The 16,067-nt window shown below is 38.1% G+C and overlaps 2 protein-coding genes and 1 long non-coding RNA gene across 3 annotated transcripts; 1 reads left to right on the forward strand and 2 right to left on the reverse strand.

Annotated features, from left to right (window-relative positions):
• Positions 1 to 36: 36 nt before the first annotated feature.
• LOC145903754 (uncharacterized) lies at positions 37 to 1,290 on the reverse strand. The gene is made up of 3 exons (XM_082991889.1): positions 1,024 to 1,290; positions 314 to 472; positions 37 to 230 (listed from the first exon to the last, which is right to left on the reverse strand). Exons 1-3 carry the CDS (start codon positions 1,203 to 1,205, stop codon positions 44 to 46), a joined length of 528 nt encoding a protein of 175 aa, XP_082848015.1. The 5' UTR covers positions 1,206 to 1,290; the 3' UTR covers positions 37 to 43.
• Positions 1,291 to 1,866: 576 nt separating this feature from the next.
• Positions 1,867 to 8,297, forward strand: LOC145903462 (uncharacterized). The gene is made up of 14 exons (XM_082991542.1): positions 1,867 to 1,995; positions 2,334 to 2,497; positions 2,929 to 3,085; positions 3,650 to 3,840; positions 4,154 to 4,316; positions 4,750 to 4,801; positions 5,205 to 5,367; positions 5,612 to 5,781; positions 6,099 to 6,279; positions 6,443 to 6,513; positions 6,800 to 6,986; positions 7,343 to 7,465; positions 7,782 to 7,872; positions 8,067 to 8,297. The coding sequence occupies exons 1-14, from the start codon at positions 1,932 to 1,934 to the stop codon at positions 8,213 to 8,215; spliced, it is 1,926 nt and encodes a 641-aa protein (XP_082847668.1). The 5' UTR covers positions 1,867 to 1,931; the 3' UTR covers positions 8,216 to 8,297.
• A 348-nt stretch (positions 8,298 to 8,645) lies between these two features.
• Positions 8,646 to 13,121, reverse strand: LOC145903501 (uncharacterized). The gene is made up of 3 exons (XR_014402653.1): positions 12,650 to 13,121; positions 10,796 to 10,848; positions 8,646 to 9,523 (listed from the first exon to the last, which is right to left on the reverse strand). It is a non-coding gene; the product is annotated as an uncharacterized LOC145903501 (long non-coding RNA).
• Between the last annotated feature and the right edge of the window lie 2,946 nt (positions 13,122 to 16,067).

Below are 16,067 nucleotides of genomic sequence, written 5' to 3' on the forward strand. Positions count from 1 at the left end.
GTTTCAAAAAAACAATATAATTCCATGCAACAGTAAAATCAATTTATGTTGGAAATTGTTTGTTATTTTGTAGTTTTCCTGCAGTGGTTAGTGTGTTATCAGGAAGAAGTCTTAGGCGCTGACTGCTTTTGCTTGGCTTCGGCCATTGGTCAGGAAGCTGTCTAGGCAAGGCTGCATGAGCAAACTTTTCAAAAATGGGTCTTGGTTTATTCAAACTACAGCTGCTCCACCTTGACAAAAACAAGTTTTTAAACCAGTTTTACAGGAAAACAACGCCATGCTAATGCATCCAGACATGCAACAACAAACTTACTTTTTCTGTTCTATGAGGTAGGCAAATCTATCTTCAAATTTTACATGGGGTTTCATGTTGATTCGAAATCTTTGACTTTTATATTCATAATTATCTTTTTCACTCTTGGCTATTAACCTTCCACCTTTTGTTTTCTGTCTGAAGGTATTTTCCAGAAATCTACAACATTACAGGTTTTAAATAAGAAAACCTACTTTGCGACAAAGAAATTTTGTCATGTTTAAAAGAAAACGCTTCGGTAAAAACTTATGCCATCATCAGTTTGGTGTAGCTCCATCATTATAAGGTGCTGACCTGACCGACATCACGTTTTCTTTTAAACATGACAATGTTAATAACAATATGGGCCAGTCTCTTTATACTCAGAATTATGAAAGAAATTTTGTTTTGCATAACACATAACATTCCTGTGATTTTAAATTCTGAGGGGGAAGACATGCTTTAAATTCAACACAATATCCTGGCACAAGCATAACATAATCTCCAAAGTCATAGTTAGAACTTTTGTTATTTGGGAGAAGCATACTACACCAACTCACTGGACCCAGGAAAAAAGATTACTTAACAAAAAAACTGCAAAAAGACAAGAAAGGTTTTGTACGTGTTACCCACAAGACGTTGTCGCTGGAAAAAACTATGTAAAGAATAATTTAAAAATTATACTGCGTCAAAGCAATGCCTATTGTTGGCTACGTATTGCACAAACATACGTTTCCTTTCCCTTCTTGAGATAGGGTCTCGTCAGCCACATTTCGTTGTAACATTCCATCATGAGACTTTTTACAAATCGTTTTCTTTCTTGGCCGCTGATTTTGTAAGGTGCTCGATTTTTGCCTGTGTTCAGTTTTCCTGGGATTCGCCAATAACGGCATAAATCTAATGTTAATCTCATTTTTTTGCTGAGTTCATTCGCAACTCTTTGCCGCTTGCCCAAGTTTGTCAACAACAAACACAAACAGATCTCTGAGAAAAACTTCGTTTGCATGCGTCGCTATAGAAATCAAAATTTCACCGACGCAAGATTAATATCTTAATGAAAAAGTACAATAAACTGCAGATATTCAAGCATGTTTAACTTTCTTCTGATGCAAATTTTTTTCTGTTATTTTGTTGTTTACATGTACATTCCAAGCACTTATGAGGCAACAAGCATTATAAGTATTTTTTTCGCCAATTATTTGTAGCCACAAGAATTGCAGCAAAAATACTAAACTCCAAAATGACTTTTTGTTTCACCAACCCAATGTTGGTAACTGCTTCTTAATGATTCCTTCCTTGTTAAGTTGCATTTTGAGCGACGGGTCAATACTTGCCTTATTTTTTCTGTGCAGGCCCGCCGCCCTTAAACCATCAAGTTTGCTGCAGGCTAATTTACATTCAAAGCGTTGGAATAGGCGAATCGTTTTTGATAAAGATCGAGACCACTTGAGTTTAGAAAGCAAACTTTTAGCTTAAGATCGCGAAATCTTATTGCTGGTTTTGTGCATACGTTATGGACTAAAAACAGACGCATGTTTTGAATGTTTATTGCAACCCACGAATAATCCAGTCAAGTTTGATATTTTAAAGGCTGTGACATTTTTGTAGGCATCAATTTGTGCTTGCGGTAAAGGTAACAATGCAACGAAGAAATCTAGCGATTGAATTGTTCTACATCCTTTTGGTGGTGATCTTTAGAACAGGTACCAATATCACCGTGCATATAAGTTGTAAAAAACTATCGTTTCATTCTTCGATTTCTGTTGCATTTAAGGGGCGGCAATTGCATCACCCGCGATTGTACGGCGTTTATCAGGTTTCACCAAGATTAAATCTGTGTAACACCACTTGTAACTTAAAACCCATTGGGGTAACTATAATAATTTGTTCGTTGGAATCGTGTTGTGTAGTTTAGACAATATTAAACCAAAACCAACTTGCCTTGGAAATAGTTTTCAACATGCAGATTTAGCATATATTCAGATTGGTTTGGTTTTGCAAGAGCCTTTATAAAGTTATTTCCAATTTTTTCCATTGGCAGCCTTGTCGCGGGATTGTTCGATGGTTTACCCGTACGAAGGGGACGCAGCTGTTTTCAACATAGCCCGTGATTGTGATTTGTACTCAGCATCTTACATAGCCCCTTCGGGAAGTGAAGTGTCCATTTTTCCTAGACATGGAACAATTGGCAACAACAGATGCACGGTAAACGGGACAAATGCAAACATGTTTAAGCAGTGTTTCTAATATATATGTTTGTTTTAATATTCGACTAAATTTACATATTTGCGGGTTGCAAAGGTGATTTATTACAACAAAATTTTTGGCATTCATGTTTTTCTTGCAATTCAACAATAATTGTATTTTAATCTTTTTCACCTGCGAACCGATTTGAAAGACTGTCCAATTTCGATGGCCGGCCTGAAGCGATAACGCATCTTTAAAGGGCACTTCAAGGTTTCAAATGATACAAAACGACAAATACAGGCGTCTGCTTGGTACTGGTTGTACCGACCTTTCGCTTCGATCAACCATAAAGCAGCTTTGTGGTAAAATTGTTTCACGGGCTTCTCGAGTCTGTACAGCAACACTTGTAATGCGATTGAGGGAACCACTCATGACTTGAATACTTGCAGGTATATCAAGGCCTTAATGCCACCGGTATATTGCTCGGAATTTACACCGAATTCGGTTACAACGAAGGAATGATGAAAACAAGTGGAAGCAATGAGATTTTTATGAACTGCGACCTGATCAACGCTAACGAAAATATGGTTTTCCTTGTGCAACCGTGTAAGCTGTTTTCATCATGATTTCTGCAGTTTCATGCAAGAAAAGGATTTTCGAAAATTTGTGACTAAGACTGACGATATATCTCCACCAGTTATCACAGCAATTTATATTTGGTGCAGGGATAGTTCCTTCACTTTATGTTTCTAACACTATAGTGTAGTTATATGTTTGTTTTCAGCTTGTATTTAAAGCAAACATTCAACCAACACTTTATCTACGTCGATGCGCCGCCTCGTTTATTGCACCTACAAACAAGATTGTAATAAGATAGAATGTCATGATACGCGCTTGTTGTATGTAATTCTACCTCTCGTTGATATCCTGTTGGGCCACATTTTTGTGTCGTTTATCACCTCAAGAAGGGATAACGCGTATTAGGCGTCGGAAAGCTTATATATATCCCTTTATTAGTTAACGACCTATGCTAAACGGTACCGGACAATGGAACTTACCACATCACTACTGTATGTTATATTACAAGTTCAGTTACGTTGCGAATGCAGACACGAAATAACCCATATATATCCACATTCCAAACTAACCAAAGTTTTACGTCTTATGTAGACGTCGCGGACTGCAAGGACTCAACCCTTGGGTCGGACAAACTACCGGCTCGGTTTGTAATTCCTGCCGATAATAACGGTTTATACTTGAGCAATTTGGCTTGTCAGATGGTCGTCCGTAGCAACCGTACCTGCACATTCACTGTGACACTGGGTCCCGAAGCCGACATAAGTGAAACCGATGGATTGTTTGTACGTCTGCACAAAACGTTTGTATTATGCGACAACGTGAACAATGTTGGCCTATACTTAAAGATAGTGAAAATTTTTAATAGCATTCGCATTATTGCCCACAATGTTTTCTGTACCGTTCACACTGCTTTTTTGTTAGGGCAATAAAGCTTTTTGTAGAACAATAACATTACTTTTCACTATATACGAATATTTAGTGGATGTTGGCGTTTCCCGCCTTAGCCACACATAAATTATGATCCAATCAAAGTACAATAACAACGAATTTTTTGTCCCGCTTTTAAAATCAACCTGTGTTTTGCGACATATACAGGTGTCATCGGACGACCCCTTTAAACTTCCTGTTCGTTTTGTGTCGGACGGATCGACGATTGTTGGAGCAAAATCCGTTTCTTACACAGGAAAATTTATCAAAGTTGATTTCGCCACGGGCGGCGGAGACCAGAGAGCCGCTCCGGATATTGTTGTTTCTGCAGGTCTGGATAACCACACTCCGTAACAAAAAGTGCACCGCAACCTTGTGTCACTGACGTCACACTTATTAACTTCAAAATTTAGTTTCACACTTAATTTCAATTTGTAAGAGTTCTGGCGTCATATTATAAGACGAAGTTATATAAATGCGTTTTTTTAGGCCTTAATACTGTTTAAAATGTTAAAAGGAAACGTGCTTTTTTGTTTACGCCGCTCTTGGCATTGTCTCGCGGCACTTCAGTGTGTGTTGGCACACCGGTTGCGGAGCACTACTAAAACGAAGCGTTACCGCTGTTAACACTGAGAAGGGAGGTATGAATCACAAAATCTTTACGTATGCTTATCAGCGTATGGTGTTTATTTTCAATGTGACATATACAATGCAACTCTGTATATTAGCGATTTCTCGATAAAGAAATTACTTCATTATTTCAGTGTGCCAGGATCCTCGAGCAGCCGTGGCTTGCGGTGATAAGATTGTGATAAAGTAAGAAAAAAAAATGATTCTTCTGTTCATCGTGCCGTACTTTGGGTTGTTTGCGCGCAACATATGCGCCATAATTACACGTGACTATACTTGTTGGCTTAACACACACATTATTCGGTAAATCTTATTTCATTACACACTATTGAATTTTCGTTATGCACATTATTGTATTTTAGTACAAGCCGTGCCTTTCTTGCTCAATAACTGCTAAAAGTTGCGTTAAGTTGTGCCGCGGAATTTTGAAAGTCTGTAAGTGTGACGTCACTGCAGAAAGGTTTCTAAGCATACACTGCGCTACGCTGTCAAAAGGTTACGGGATAAACAAGTGACAAATGGCACCTTTGAGCATTATTTTAGCCCTGCATGATTTAACGGTCACATATTTCCCCATTTTCCTTCTCAGTGTCACTGATTTGGGGTTGGTACACGCGGGAAGAGGTGACACGCTGTACATTTCCAACTCCGCCACCTACGACATTTCAAATATCTCTGATAACTGCAAAGCTGTGGTCGGGGAGTTCGCTCTGTTTCAATTTGACATTTCTGAGTGCCAGTCTGGAAGCAGAGTAAGCTTTTTTCTTGTTTTCTTCCCTATTTTAGTCAGTTGTAATTGTCAAAATTTTAAACGTAAATAAGGCTCTAACAAAGTAAAAAAAAGATTAACAAAACGTTGAAAAAAAGTTTCTGAACTGTATTTAAACTAACAACTTAAAGGTCACTTGACTTGATTTTTAAGAGTGCGTTGAACTTCACTTTTAAGAGTGTCTTCATACAACGAAACCGAAAATGTGCATGCCTTTAATTTTGAAGGAGACAGAACACATGCTTATTTACACCTTCACCGTCCACAACACCAAATCAGGATACGGAAATTTTCCGATTTTCCGTCAAGCAACCTCGTATCACTTCCAGTTCACGTGCAGCTACCCCAGCTCCAAGATATTAAAGAGCAAACCACAGAGGCTCATTCCTGTTATCAGGTTATAATGTTTTACGTTGAAATGCCGTGCATTGGTTTAAATTTATCATCAGACTTACTCTTAGGGTAGTGATCATAAACTGGTGCACAGTTATTGTTCACAATTTAAACAGAACACATTAAAGGTTAATGTCAAAGCAAACAATGCTGTAGCATTGTAATTATGCAGACGTTTCAAACACAATAATGTTCAGTATTAGTTACGCTTGTCGGCAATTTATGACTTTTGGCATTGACCTTTAAAGTAATTTGCTCCAACATTTTGCACCTGATCAAAATACAATCGACTAAATCATTGATAAACAATTGTTTTCTCAGCTCCGAGCTTCTTGCTCCTGAAATTGAAATGGGAGAATTGTCCATCGTGTTTAACCTTTACGCCACTCAGACCATGGGTCAACCTCTGCCTTACGATACAGCCATTCTCGTCCCAAGTTACATATACGGAAAAGTTGAACTTTCTGGATTGCGTTTAAGCGAACAAAGATTTATATTGGAGGTTTGTTGCTTTAATGTTCGTGATACCGTTTCTTAAACAACACGTTTGCTGGAACACTGTTGCACGCGGATCAAGTTTTGCGAAAACTCTGTATAACGGTGTATTAGTATTTTTCAGTAAATGTAGGCTTATCTGCAGACTAATCACTGATCATTATCAATAGATGGAAGATTGCTGGATTACGCCAAGTGGAAACCCCAACACAAAACCCCGCTACAATATTATAGAAAACGGGTATTGTTGATCAAACTCGTTTTTCTGGACACTTGTAGATAAAGGCTTTGTATAATGCGGAGTAATCCCTAGAAAAACATCCTTTAATCCATATCGAAAAAATATTCAAAAAAATAACCTGTCATAGTAAATAAGAAAACATTCCTTTGACATTTTCTTGAAAATTATGCTTGTGCTATAGCATATATATATATCTTATATCTGCTAAACACCACCTTTTTTGAAGGTATGGTGGCTATGATTTCTTCACTTAGCAACTGACCACGTTTTTTTTATGTTACATCAGTTGTAAAGTTATCAACGTATACGATCCTCCGCAAGCGATCATGGTCTCCCGCAACCATGAGGCAAGGTTTGGATCTTTTCAATTCCAGTCGTTTGTGTGGACGAACGTCAGTGACAACAAACAAGCTTTGTACGCTCATTGCCATGTGAAAATATGCGACAACAAGATCAGACAGTGCATACGACCGGTAAACAAATAGATTTTATTAATGAACTGGAAGGTATATACACATATTGAAACGTTTACAAGTTGTACACGCAATATACGGAGCCAGTTGTATGTAATCTGTGAACAGCAGACGAGCGGCCACTGTTTCGACGTATTAGGTTTTATTAGTGCAGTTTGGTGAGACTTTGACAATCTTACCGGCCAAACGGATCATCTAAGTCACACCACAGTATTGCAAGCTTGTTATTGGCCTCGTATAGACAATTTTAGACCAGTAAATATTGGCCGAAAATATCAAGTGGGTTTTATTTAATAACTTTAAATTTAAACTAACGTCCGGTACTTTTTCCTTAACATTTTAACGTGTATTTGTAGAGTTGTTCCAACAACAACCGTAGGCGGCGTGATATTGAACGGGTGAGTATCGCAATTGACGAAACTGTGCTGACAGCCGGACCACTAATTCCTTCCAAGACATGGAACAAAAACTGCTCAAAGGTGAGTCCACCGCCTGACCTTTGTATTGCTAAGTCTTCTGTTTCAAATCTCCAGTTCCAACGTTTGAATGTGGGTCATTTTGCTTTGTTTTGTAAATCTATCATTATACCATTCCAGCATCGATGGTTGTGAGTGTTACTTGGCCTGTTTCAAAAAGCCTTTTGGTTGGTTTATATTTTTAATCACGGTTACCAAGAACAATATTTCCGAAACACAAAAAATAAATATTTTTTATGAGTGGAATCCAATTGATCCTTTTACAACGTTGGTTAAATTTTAACCGATCGTCCAACCAGCAAAATTCTTGGTTTCACAGTGTTCCGATTTGTGTCATATTCATGACAACAAGGCGATGTGTTCCTGCTATTCAGAGAGAGAGCTAACGAATAATGGTCAAGATTGCCAAGGTACGAATAACAACACTCACTTTGTGGTTTTGTATTGACTGACGTCAAACTCACAACGACTGAGACTGGGCATGATTTGTTGAGGTGCACCTTTCCAATGTCTGGACTGGTTCTACGTCTTGTAATTAGCGGAGACAGTTTTTTTGGACTGGCACAAGCTGATAGCATCCTATAAATCCGATATTGCATTGCAGATAAACCGGAGGTTGTGCACATGCCTTCTACAGGCACAGACTTCTCCACAACTCCAATCTTCGTCCTTATTGCAGTTGTAGTGGCTCTGGTGCTCATCATAGCAATGTTAATGGCATTGTTGCGACCTACTTGTTGCGGTCGAAAATGACCGCTCGACTTCATTTAACTAAAAGCAATTACAATAATAAACTAACTCAGTGTCGTCTGCATGCTTTCATCGCCAAAATATAATATCATGCATTTGTTTTAATGTGAAATATACGCTTGGTTTAAATTAATGGAAGTTGGTTAAAACCCCCGCAAAACGACATGTCAGCGATTCGGGAGTTATGTGGTTTGTAATCACGGTCGACGCACTTACGCCCTGAAGTGAAGAACCGGTGTAAATGTGGACTGTCGTCAAAATTACATAATCGTCAGTCACGTGATATTAAAACAGTCCATTTGTGGTCAGACATATCGTTCATGGTAAAGTTTATTATTAAAAGACAGGTCTTAATGTTGGCGAATGTGTGTTAAATCCGCAAGGTGGCGTGCCACGGACACATAGTCAGTTGCGAACGGTTATGCCAGGAGGATTCATTTACACACGTTACATTGGAATGGCATTCTTTGGGTGTCTAGCCAAGGCTCACATTTAAATGAAATTAAAAGTTGTACTTTTGTGTATACTACCAAAGGTGAGAAGTTTAACTAAAGGTGTTTAATTTTTCGCTCGCACAAGTTTCGAGATGAGACACATAGAAATGAAAACCACATAACCTTATCACGGGTGGTGAAAATACACAATGTAATACAAAGACATAGCACGGAGTGATGAAATAATCCCCACTGTGCAAACATTGGTATCCATGAATACTTTAAGGATGCCAAATCTTGTAAGACCGAATTATAACATGTGTAGAAAACCCACAACGTACACTAAAAAAAAACACAACCCAAAAATAAACACAAAACGTTTCGTAATCGGAAAAAAATAGCAAAAAGAACAAAAAGAAACAAAGAACAAAAAACGTAAACCTTGATTCAAAGTTGAGAGTTCAAAGCACAACCACAAGTTCGCAGTGCAAATACAAAACGTATGCTGTATACCGTGCATTTAATGCCACACAGTCTAAATTATAAGGCAGCAAAGCGGTCATCGAATAAGGTAAGTTAAAGGAGTATTTTCTTGTATCAAAGTGTGCTTTAAAAAACAGCTTGTATGTACATTCGACTGCGAATGTATGATAGTTGGTTTGGGGTACCGCAACGAAAGTGACCAATGTAAGCTGTTCGAGTGTTTTTCCGATAAGTTTTTATGCGGCGGAATGTTGTTCGCCAGGATAAGGTTAATGTGATTGATAAGCTGGCCCAATTTATCTTTTGTATGTCGAATTTTGCAGTTTTTTGACGAATATCATCCCTTCAAAATTAAAAGGTCCTTCTGTTCCTGAACTCTTCCAACAGCTTGCACCTAAATGCAGGGAAAACATGTAAAAAAAGTTGCTTAAACTATTATTTAAAGATTTTCTTATGACAATATCCACACATTAAATGAATCTGTATGCGCGTTTAAATTGAACTGGCAACTTTGGTGCAGTATCATACTATAGTAACCTCAATGGACAAAAAACAAAATAACAGGACGTTATCTAATCAATGGACATGACGAAAAACAGCAGACTAGCTGGCAAAAATAATTCTTTGCTTGAAGGAACAACTCAAAGCAGAAACTACCCCCAAGCAACTATGTGTTTCACCACTATGAAGGCCAAGGGTAACCAGGCAACCAACTAAATGAGTCAAGGATCCTACACACCTTTTAGGGCGGTGTTGCAGAAACTAAAGCTGTTATAAGAGGCCTTTTATTCCTTCCAAAATATGCCACCAACACCAAAACAACTAAAAAACCGCTGGGCTACCAGATTGAGTATTCAGGTCCTAAGGCATTTTATTACTCAACACCTGTCTTAATATTTCCATCACACATAAACAGTGGAAAAACATTGCACTGTCGAAACCGGAAAGAGACCCTAAATCTCAAAGAGATACGGAACGAACTTCATTCCTCGCCACACATACACAAGATACTTCAATAGTTGATTTTCAGTAGTTACCCAGCAGCCTTTCAACAGTTACTCAGCAGCCTTTTCACAAAAGAACCGATCGTACTTTAAAACAAACAAGAAGCGTACGCTGATTTCAAACTATACATCAAAGGTTTCGTTCATTTTGATGACCTCATTAATGTCTAGGTGTAGCTCTCTATACCTCTTCCCGACTGTGCAGGCAGCCTACCTTGCCGTACTCAGAATGCGCTTTGCTTAACCCTGAAACACCTGAATGTACTTGCATGTCTATTTATTGGTGACATTGATTGTATAAATTTTACGTTATAGATTTCAACGAATCTCATATCTAGTGTAGCTTATTTAGGATTCTTCAGCTATTATGCAAAGGATGAAACTGAAGATGATTATAGCACATATATGAAATAGATTCTTCTGTTAATCTGGTGATATCAATCAGAGGCGTGTTTCTTCACTAATACACATAATGCAACAGCTCTTTTACATACAAATGCTTTAACATAGTACAGTAGTCAGAAAGATGTATAAATTTTTATAACATCTGTATTTGAAATAAAATTGCACAATAAAATATTTGGAATGCGAAACTTAAAATATGGGAAATATACAGCCCTGATAGGTGATGCAATATAAAAAAAATAAGATAGGCTACTTACAGCAATTGTAAAAATTCCAGAATAAGATGATTATCGTATTCCGTTGTTGGAGCCTAGTAAAAATATACAAAATTTAAATTCAATTGGAGGATCACATATGAAAGAAGAATTTAGGGAAATAAATATGAAGTCGACAAGACCCACACCAAGCTGCACTGATAAGATCTTAAAGGTAAAAAAAGTAGCCATCTGTCCGCAGCCCACAGAATTTAATTGGGCGAACATGTTCAACGAATATATGATACAATTCATGCTTAAAATAATATTTGAAAAAAATAAATCGCTGTTGTCCTAATAAATGGCACTGCATGGCCCTCTTAGTTTCGCAGACATATCCAATATTATGGCCCTCGTTATTCTGCCGCAATACCACAAGCGATTTAAATTTCTCATTAGGCATCGATTGTACGCCAACGCAAAAAAAGGGGTTTCGAAACCACGTGTAATTCTTTTCAGCTTCATATATTTTCCATACCTGCAGGTCAATAAATGAAGCCGCCATTGTTGCAAAGTAGTTATGTCAAGTTCCTTAGCATTTAGTGCAGGAACTGATTTTCGTGCCACGAGAGGTCACTAAAGCGCGTTTTACGAGTCAATGAAATCATTACTTTCGCCATCTATTAAAATATGCGATGGAATGTTAGTAGTACTAAAAACCGTTGCCATCCAAAAAATATCAACAATTTTGAAAGCCTAAACAAAAGGAAACTGATCCAAAATTGTTAAAAATGAAACAACACTGTATTTTGGTGTCAGTGACTTTGTGCAGTCAACCATTTAACACAAACGAGTACACAAAAAAGCGAATTAAAACAAAACTGAAGGTGATTAATTTCCAGTACATCTTGTCTGCTTACCCAAGGTTTTCTCTTTTTGTCCAAATTCTAGCTTACACCCCACTGACGTCACAAATACCCGGATTATTTTAAACCCATGTTTATGGGATTTCTCCCATAGAAATTCGTAGGCACCACCTTATATTGTTCCGTAGAGAATGCCAGTATATAAAACATTCATGTAGAAATGGAGTGCTGGTTCTATACAACCAGTAAAAAAGCAATTTGAAGACGATCGAATTTTATTTGAACAAGATTTTAAGACTCACGAGTATTCACAATGTCATTGTTTAAACATTGTAAACAGACAGCGTTCTGCTGTTACCTTACGTTTTATGCTTGACAGATTTAATGTTTTGTTTGACCAGAAACGCTGAAATCCTGTTGCAAAACCTTGTTTGGAAACAGTAAAATCTGAGATTTACTTTCATTACACGGGACAATCACGCGTGACGCCGAGGATTAAGAAATCAGAGTTGCCTTTGTGTTCAAATAACGCAGTCCCTGACTTAAACTCTACTCACTACTAAAAGTTACGCCATTATTTCGCTTCTGCTGGAGCAAAACTTTTACAGGAAAACGTCACCGAACTTCCCATTTATTCTTCTATTTTTGCTGTCAGGCATACTAATTAATCGGAATTGCTCTTGTGGCACTTAAGTTTCTGAAGTTGAATTTAAGTACCAGAAGAGCAATTCCGGTTTCATTTATTGCTTCCTGTATGACCAAAGCCGGCGGAAAAGTCAATGCATGTGCTCTTGGACTCAAATCGCACATTTCTACACTAAAAAAAGTGAAAACCAAATAGGAAATGGTGTCGGATTTGTGATCTATCAGTAAAACAGTGCATTTGGCAACCACAAAGTTTCACAATTTTTGGACGAGATTCCTTTTATAAATAGGTCCACTTTACTTGATGCGTGTTGCGCAGATAGCATGCAACTTATTTGTCATGGAAACTTTTAGTACAGCTTTTTAACACAAATAAACAAACATTACTCAATATACGAATCCGAACCTGTTTGCTTCCGTTTTTGTGTGCAATTGTTCTATTGAAGTTGACGAAACGTAATAAATCCACACAAATAGTCCACACAGTTTCAAAATCAGTTTTCCTCCATCTTTTGAACACGGTGTTGTAAATCTCAACGCTCTACACATGTTTCATGAAAACATTCTCCTGATTTTTTTTGTTTTTCTTCTTTCGTTTTCCTCCGGAAATTCCGGACGATTGCTAAATATTTTGATGTAAGAAGTGCGACAAATAACTGTCCCGTAAATCAAATCGTTGGCGTTTCCTTGTCCTTTTCCATTGAACGAATAACTTAAGATCAAACTACATAAAAGTGAATGAAATACAAGAATGCACCACGTTGGCAGGACGACTTCAAAGAGCTAATCCTCAAAACCAGCCTCCATAAATAGTGGAAGACGAGTCCCTCCGCAAATATGTGAACGTTTACCTGAAAACTTTCAACGGAAGATTACGTTTGTGCTGGAACTAAGACTGGTAAACCCGACGATTCAGATCACAGGATAGTTTCGGGTATCATTGGTTTTTCCGTCAAGTGTGAAACGATTAGAATTGACCTTAGAGCACCATCTAGCGGTTTATTAATAAAGTTTACATTTCCACCAACTTAAATATTCTTGAAATTCCTGTTGCTACCAGGCATATCGCAATTTAGAATAAAGTCCCGTCGCATGGCAGACGAAACGTCGAAAAAAATACAGTAAGTATATTATATGCCAGAAGATCAGTACATTTCTAAATTAAATATTCTTGCGCTGTTAAAATTTCCTGCATGTGTAAATAATTATTGTCTTGTTTATTGCGTTTACAATTTTTATTCCCATGGGTTTATTCAAGAACCTCATTTCCGGTAAGAAAATGTATATGCGGCGACGTGTAGAAATAAACTTCCATAACGATTTGCGTCATCGAACTCTTTTTAGCACCAGGACAGATTATAAACACGTCAGTCAACTATTGTCAGGCACAACAACAACCCCGGTACGCAAACGCCCTATAATAGTTTCCATGGCATCATTTATAACTGTCGGTGTCACCTTTTCGACACCTCTGTTGCTGGCGTGCCACGTGGCACTCGGCACAAGTTAGTTAAAAAGACAGGAGACATTTTGCCAGTTCAAGAGATTTTACAACATCCAATGTGTTTGCGCAAGCGGGCCTGGTGCCAACAATATTATTGCCAATAAAAAATCAAAGTATTTGTTGAATTTTTGTTTCCATCGTAAACATTAAGATGCATCAAATGTGTTTCCAAATTTACCGCAACAATGTCTGGCATTTGTAGTTCTGCGTAAAATAGTAGTGACCGCCAATACAATCGGGTGCTGGTCACAAAGAAACACTTTGATTTTACCGTAATCACACAGTTCTTTTGTTTTTGGTTTTGTTGTAGCTTGGGTTGTTTTTTAAGCCGCTCTCGTCGCATTTGTCTTTGGACAATGCAGCACCCAATAGCCGATATATTTGTACAGTTAATTGGAGGAAGTAGCAGGTTGTTAGCAGTGGAGGGCTGAAAGGCGAAAACATGTTATTGCACCGTATCAGTGCGAGAGGCGGAAGGCCGTGTATAGTGTTGACGCACACAAGACTTCCTCCCATTTTATGCAGCAAGAGTAATGCTGCGTAATAACTTCATGCCACTGGGAGTACGAATACTGTTTACCCCAGATAAGAAACCTCATCCATCAGCCGTGCAGTGTTACAGGCTGTACGTTTTTCCGTATTACAATTACTTGTTTTTCGAAGGTTTTTATTCCAAAAAATATTTGTTATTTCTCCCATGGTCCGCATACACGATACACAAATATTGCAAAGACAGTATCGCACCCTTGCAGCAATAGTTGGTAGTTTATGTATGGAGATAAGTATTGCAGTAACGTGTCGTTATTGATACCTGCGCGGCGATGTCCCCATGGAGTGTTTGTTAACCATACAAACTGGGAATTTACCTTAATAAAGTGTTGTTTAAATCAGAATCGACGTACAATCTTGCAGGCTTGGGTTTGCAATACGTTTGTTTACAAACATTCCATGTACTGGAAAATAATGTAGGGAACCGTTTGCCGCTCCTATCTTGGTGTTGCAGTTTTTCATAATCGTTTAAAGGCAACACACCCCGAGTACACAGATTTGTGGTTGCTTTTATGAGCACTGATTGATCCCTACTGTTGCTCTAATGTTTATCATTATAAATGACAAATTAAGTGCTTCCTATTGAACATTCCACGCCAGTTAGTTTTCCATTCGTTTCAGCTTCGGTGAAAGTTTTTCGTTTGACGGCAGTTGCAATCACTTTGATCGAAAGGAGTTAATGAAACACCAACCGAAACTTTACGCATTGGCTTTCACGTCAATGTATATTAAGTGCGAGGTCATTTTGCTTTAAAGTATTCATGGCAATACAGGATAAGCGCACTTCCTTTCATTGGGAATAACTTTGGTCGAAAGGAAAGAATACGTTCTTATTATCTAACGCTACTACCAGTTTCACCAAGTGAGGTTTATTTAATCAACATTACGCGCACTTTAATATTTCGCCAAATATGGTCGTTTTCGGTTTTGGTGACCTTTGCCTCAACTCGCTAATTGTTCAGAGAAATTTAGCGGGATAATATACCAGCGGCTTTTAAAACTCTTGCAGTCGACATGTTTTGCTATCACGTTGATCGCCACAACATCCGCGCAGCTCGGATATCAAATGTTTGTTTTGTTTCGCTGTTGAAACCCAGATTGCAATAGTTTCCAGCGTCCGTGTCGTTGCCCAGTATGTGAATGCTTTTCTTAAACATAAATGCTTATAAACCGATCAAAATAAACAGACTACCTTGTTTGTCACTTTGTTTGATAGCCTCCAGGCATCCAATGGACGCAATTCGTAGCAAGCGACCTTTCTGTCCTGTATATCTATATATGCCTGCATTGTTCCAGAAAAATATTTATTACGTCACAATGCGCTGCAATGCGGTTGCGCAAGACGGAATGCTTTGAGTCATTTCACAATGAGTCAGCTTAGGGGAGCATATTCGGATATGCTGGAGGCGGCGCAGACGTTCATCCTTATGTTGTGATTGAGGGGCACATGGTATTTAATTACAATAAATTTGTTTGATTGCGTCTGAAGGTTGCGAAGTGGCGTAACAGCAAGCGCATGATGATCACATGCAAAATGTTGCCCCAGTAATGCCAAGCAAACGCCCCAAAGAACAGAGAAAGTGTTGACAACTGTACGTTCCCCAGTGCATATTCCCAGTTGACATATAAATTTGAGCACTGCTTTGTGCCAACTGTGCAATATTCCAATGTAACTCCATCAAAAATTTATGCAGTATCACTGCTACATACTGACAATATACCCAACTGTGTATTGCATTTAAATTACTGGACACGAGATTTTTCACTTACT

Source organism: Ascidia mentula, chromosome 5, assembly GCF_947561715.1.
Source record: "Ascidia mentula chromosome 5, kaAscMent1.1, whole genome shotgun sequence".
Lineage (NCBI taxonomy): Eukaryota > Metazoa > Chordata > Ascidiacea > Phlebobranchia > Ascidiidae > Ascidia > Ascidia mentula.

Coding starts and splice junctions, on each gene's coding strand:
- LOC145903462 (XM_082991542.1), top strand. CDS start 1,932: ATGCAACGAAGAAATCTAGCGATTGAATTGTTCTACATCCTTTTGGTG. Junction 4,317..4,749: donor GGATATTGTTGTTTCTGCAG/GTCTGGATAACC, acceptor TCATTATTTCAG/TGTGCCAGGATCCTCGAGCA. Junction 6,987..7,342: donor TCAGACAGTGCATACGACCG/GTAAACAAATAG, acceptor GTGTATTTGTAG/AGTTGTTCCAACAACAACCG.
- LOC145903754 (XM_082991889.1), bottom strand. CDS start 1,205: ATGAGATTAACATTAGATTTATGCCGTTATTGGCGAATCCCAGGAAAA. Junction 473..1,023: donor CTCAAGAAGGGAAAGGAAAC/GTATGTTTGTGC, acceptor GTAATGTTGTAG/ATTTCTGGAAAATACCTTCA. Junction 231..313: donor TACCTCATAGAACAGAAAAA/GTAAGTTTGTTG, acceptor GTTTTTGTCAAG/GTGGAGCAGCTGTAGTTTGA.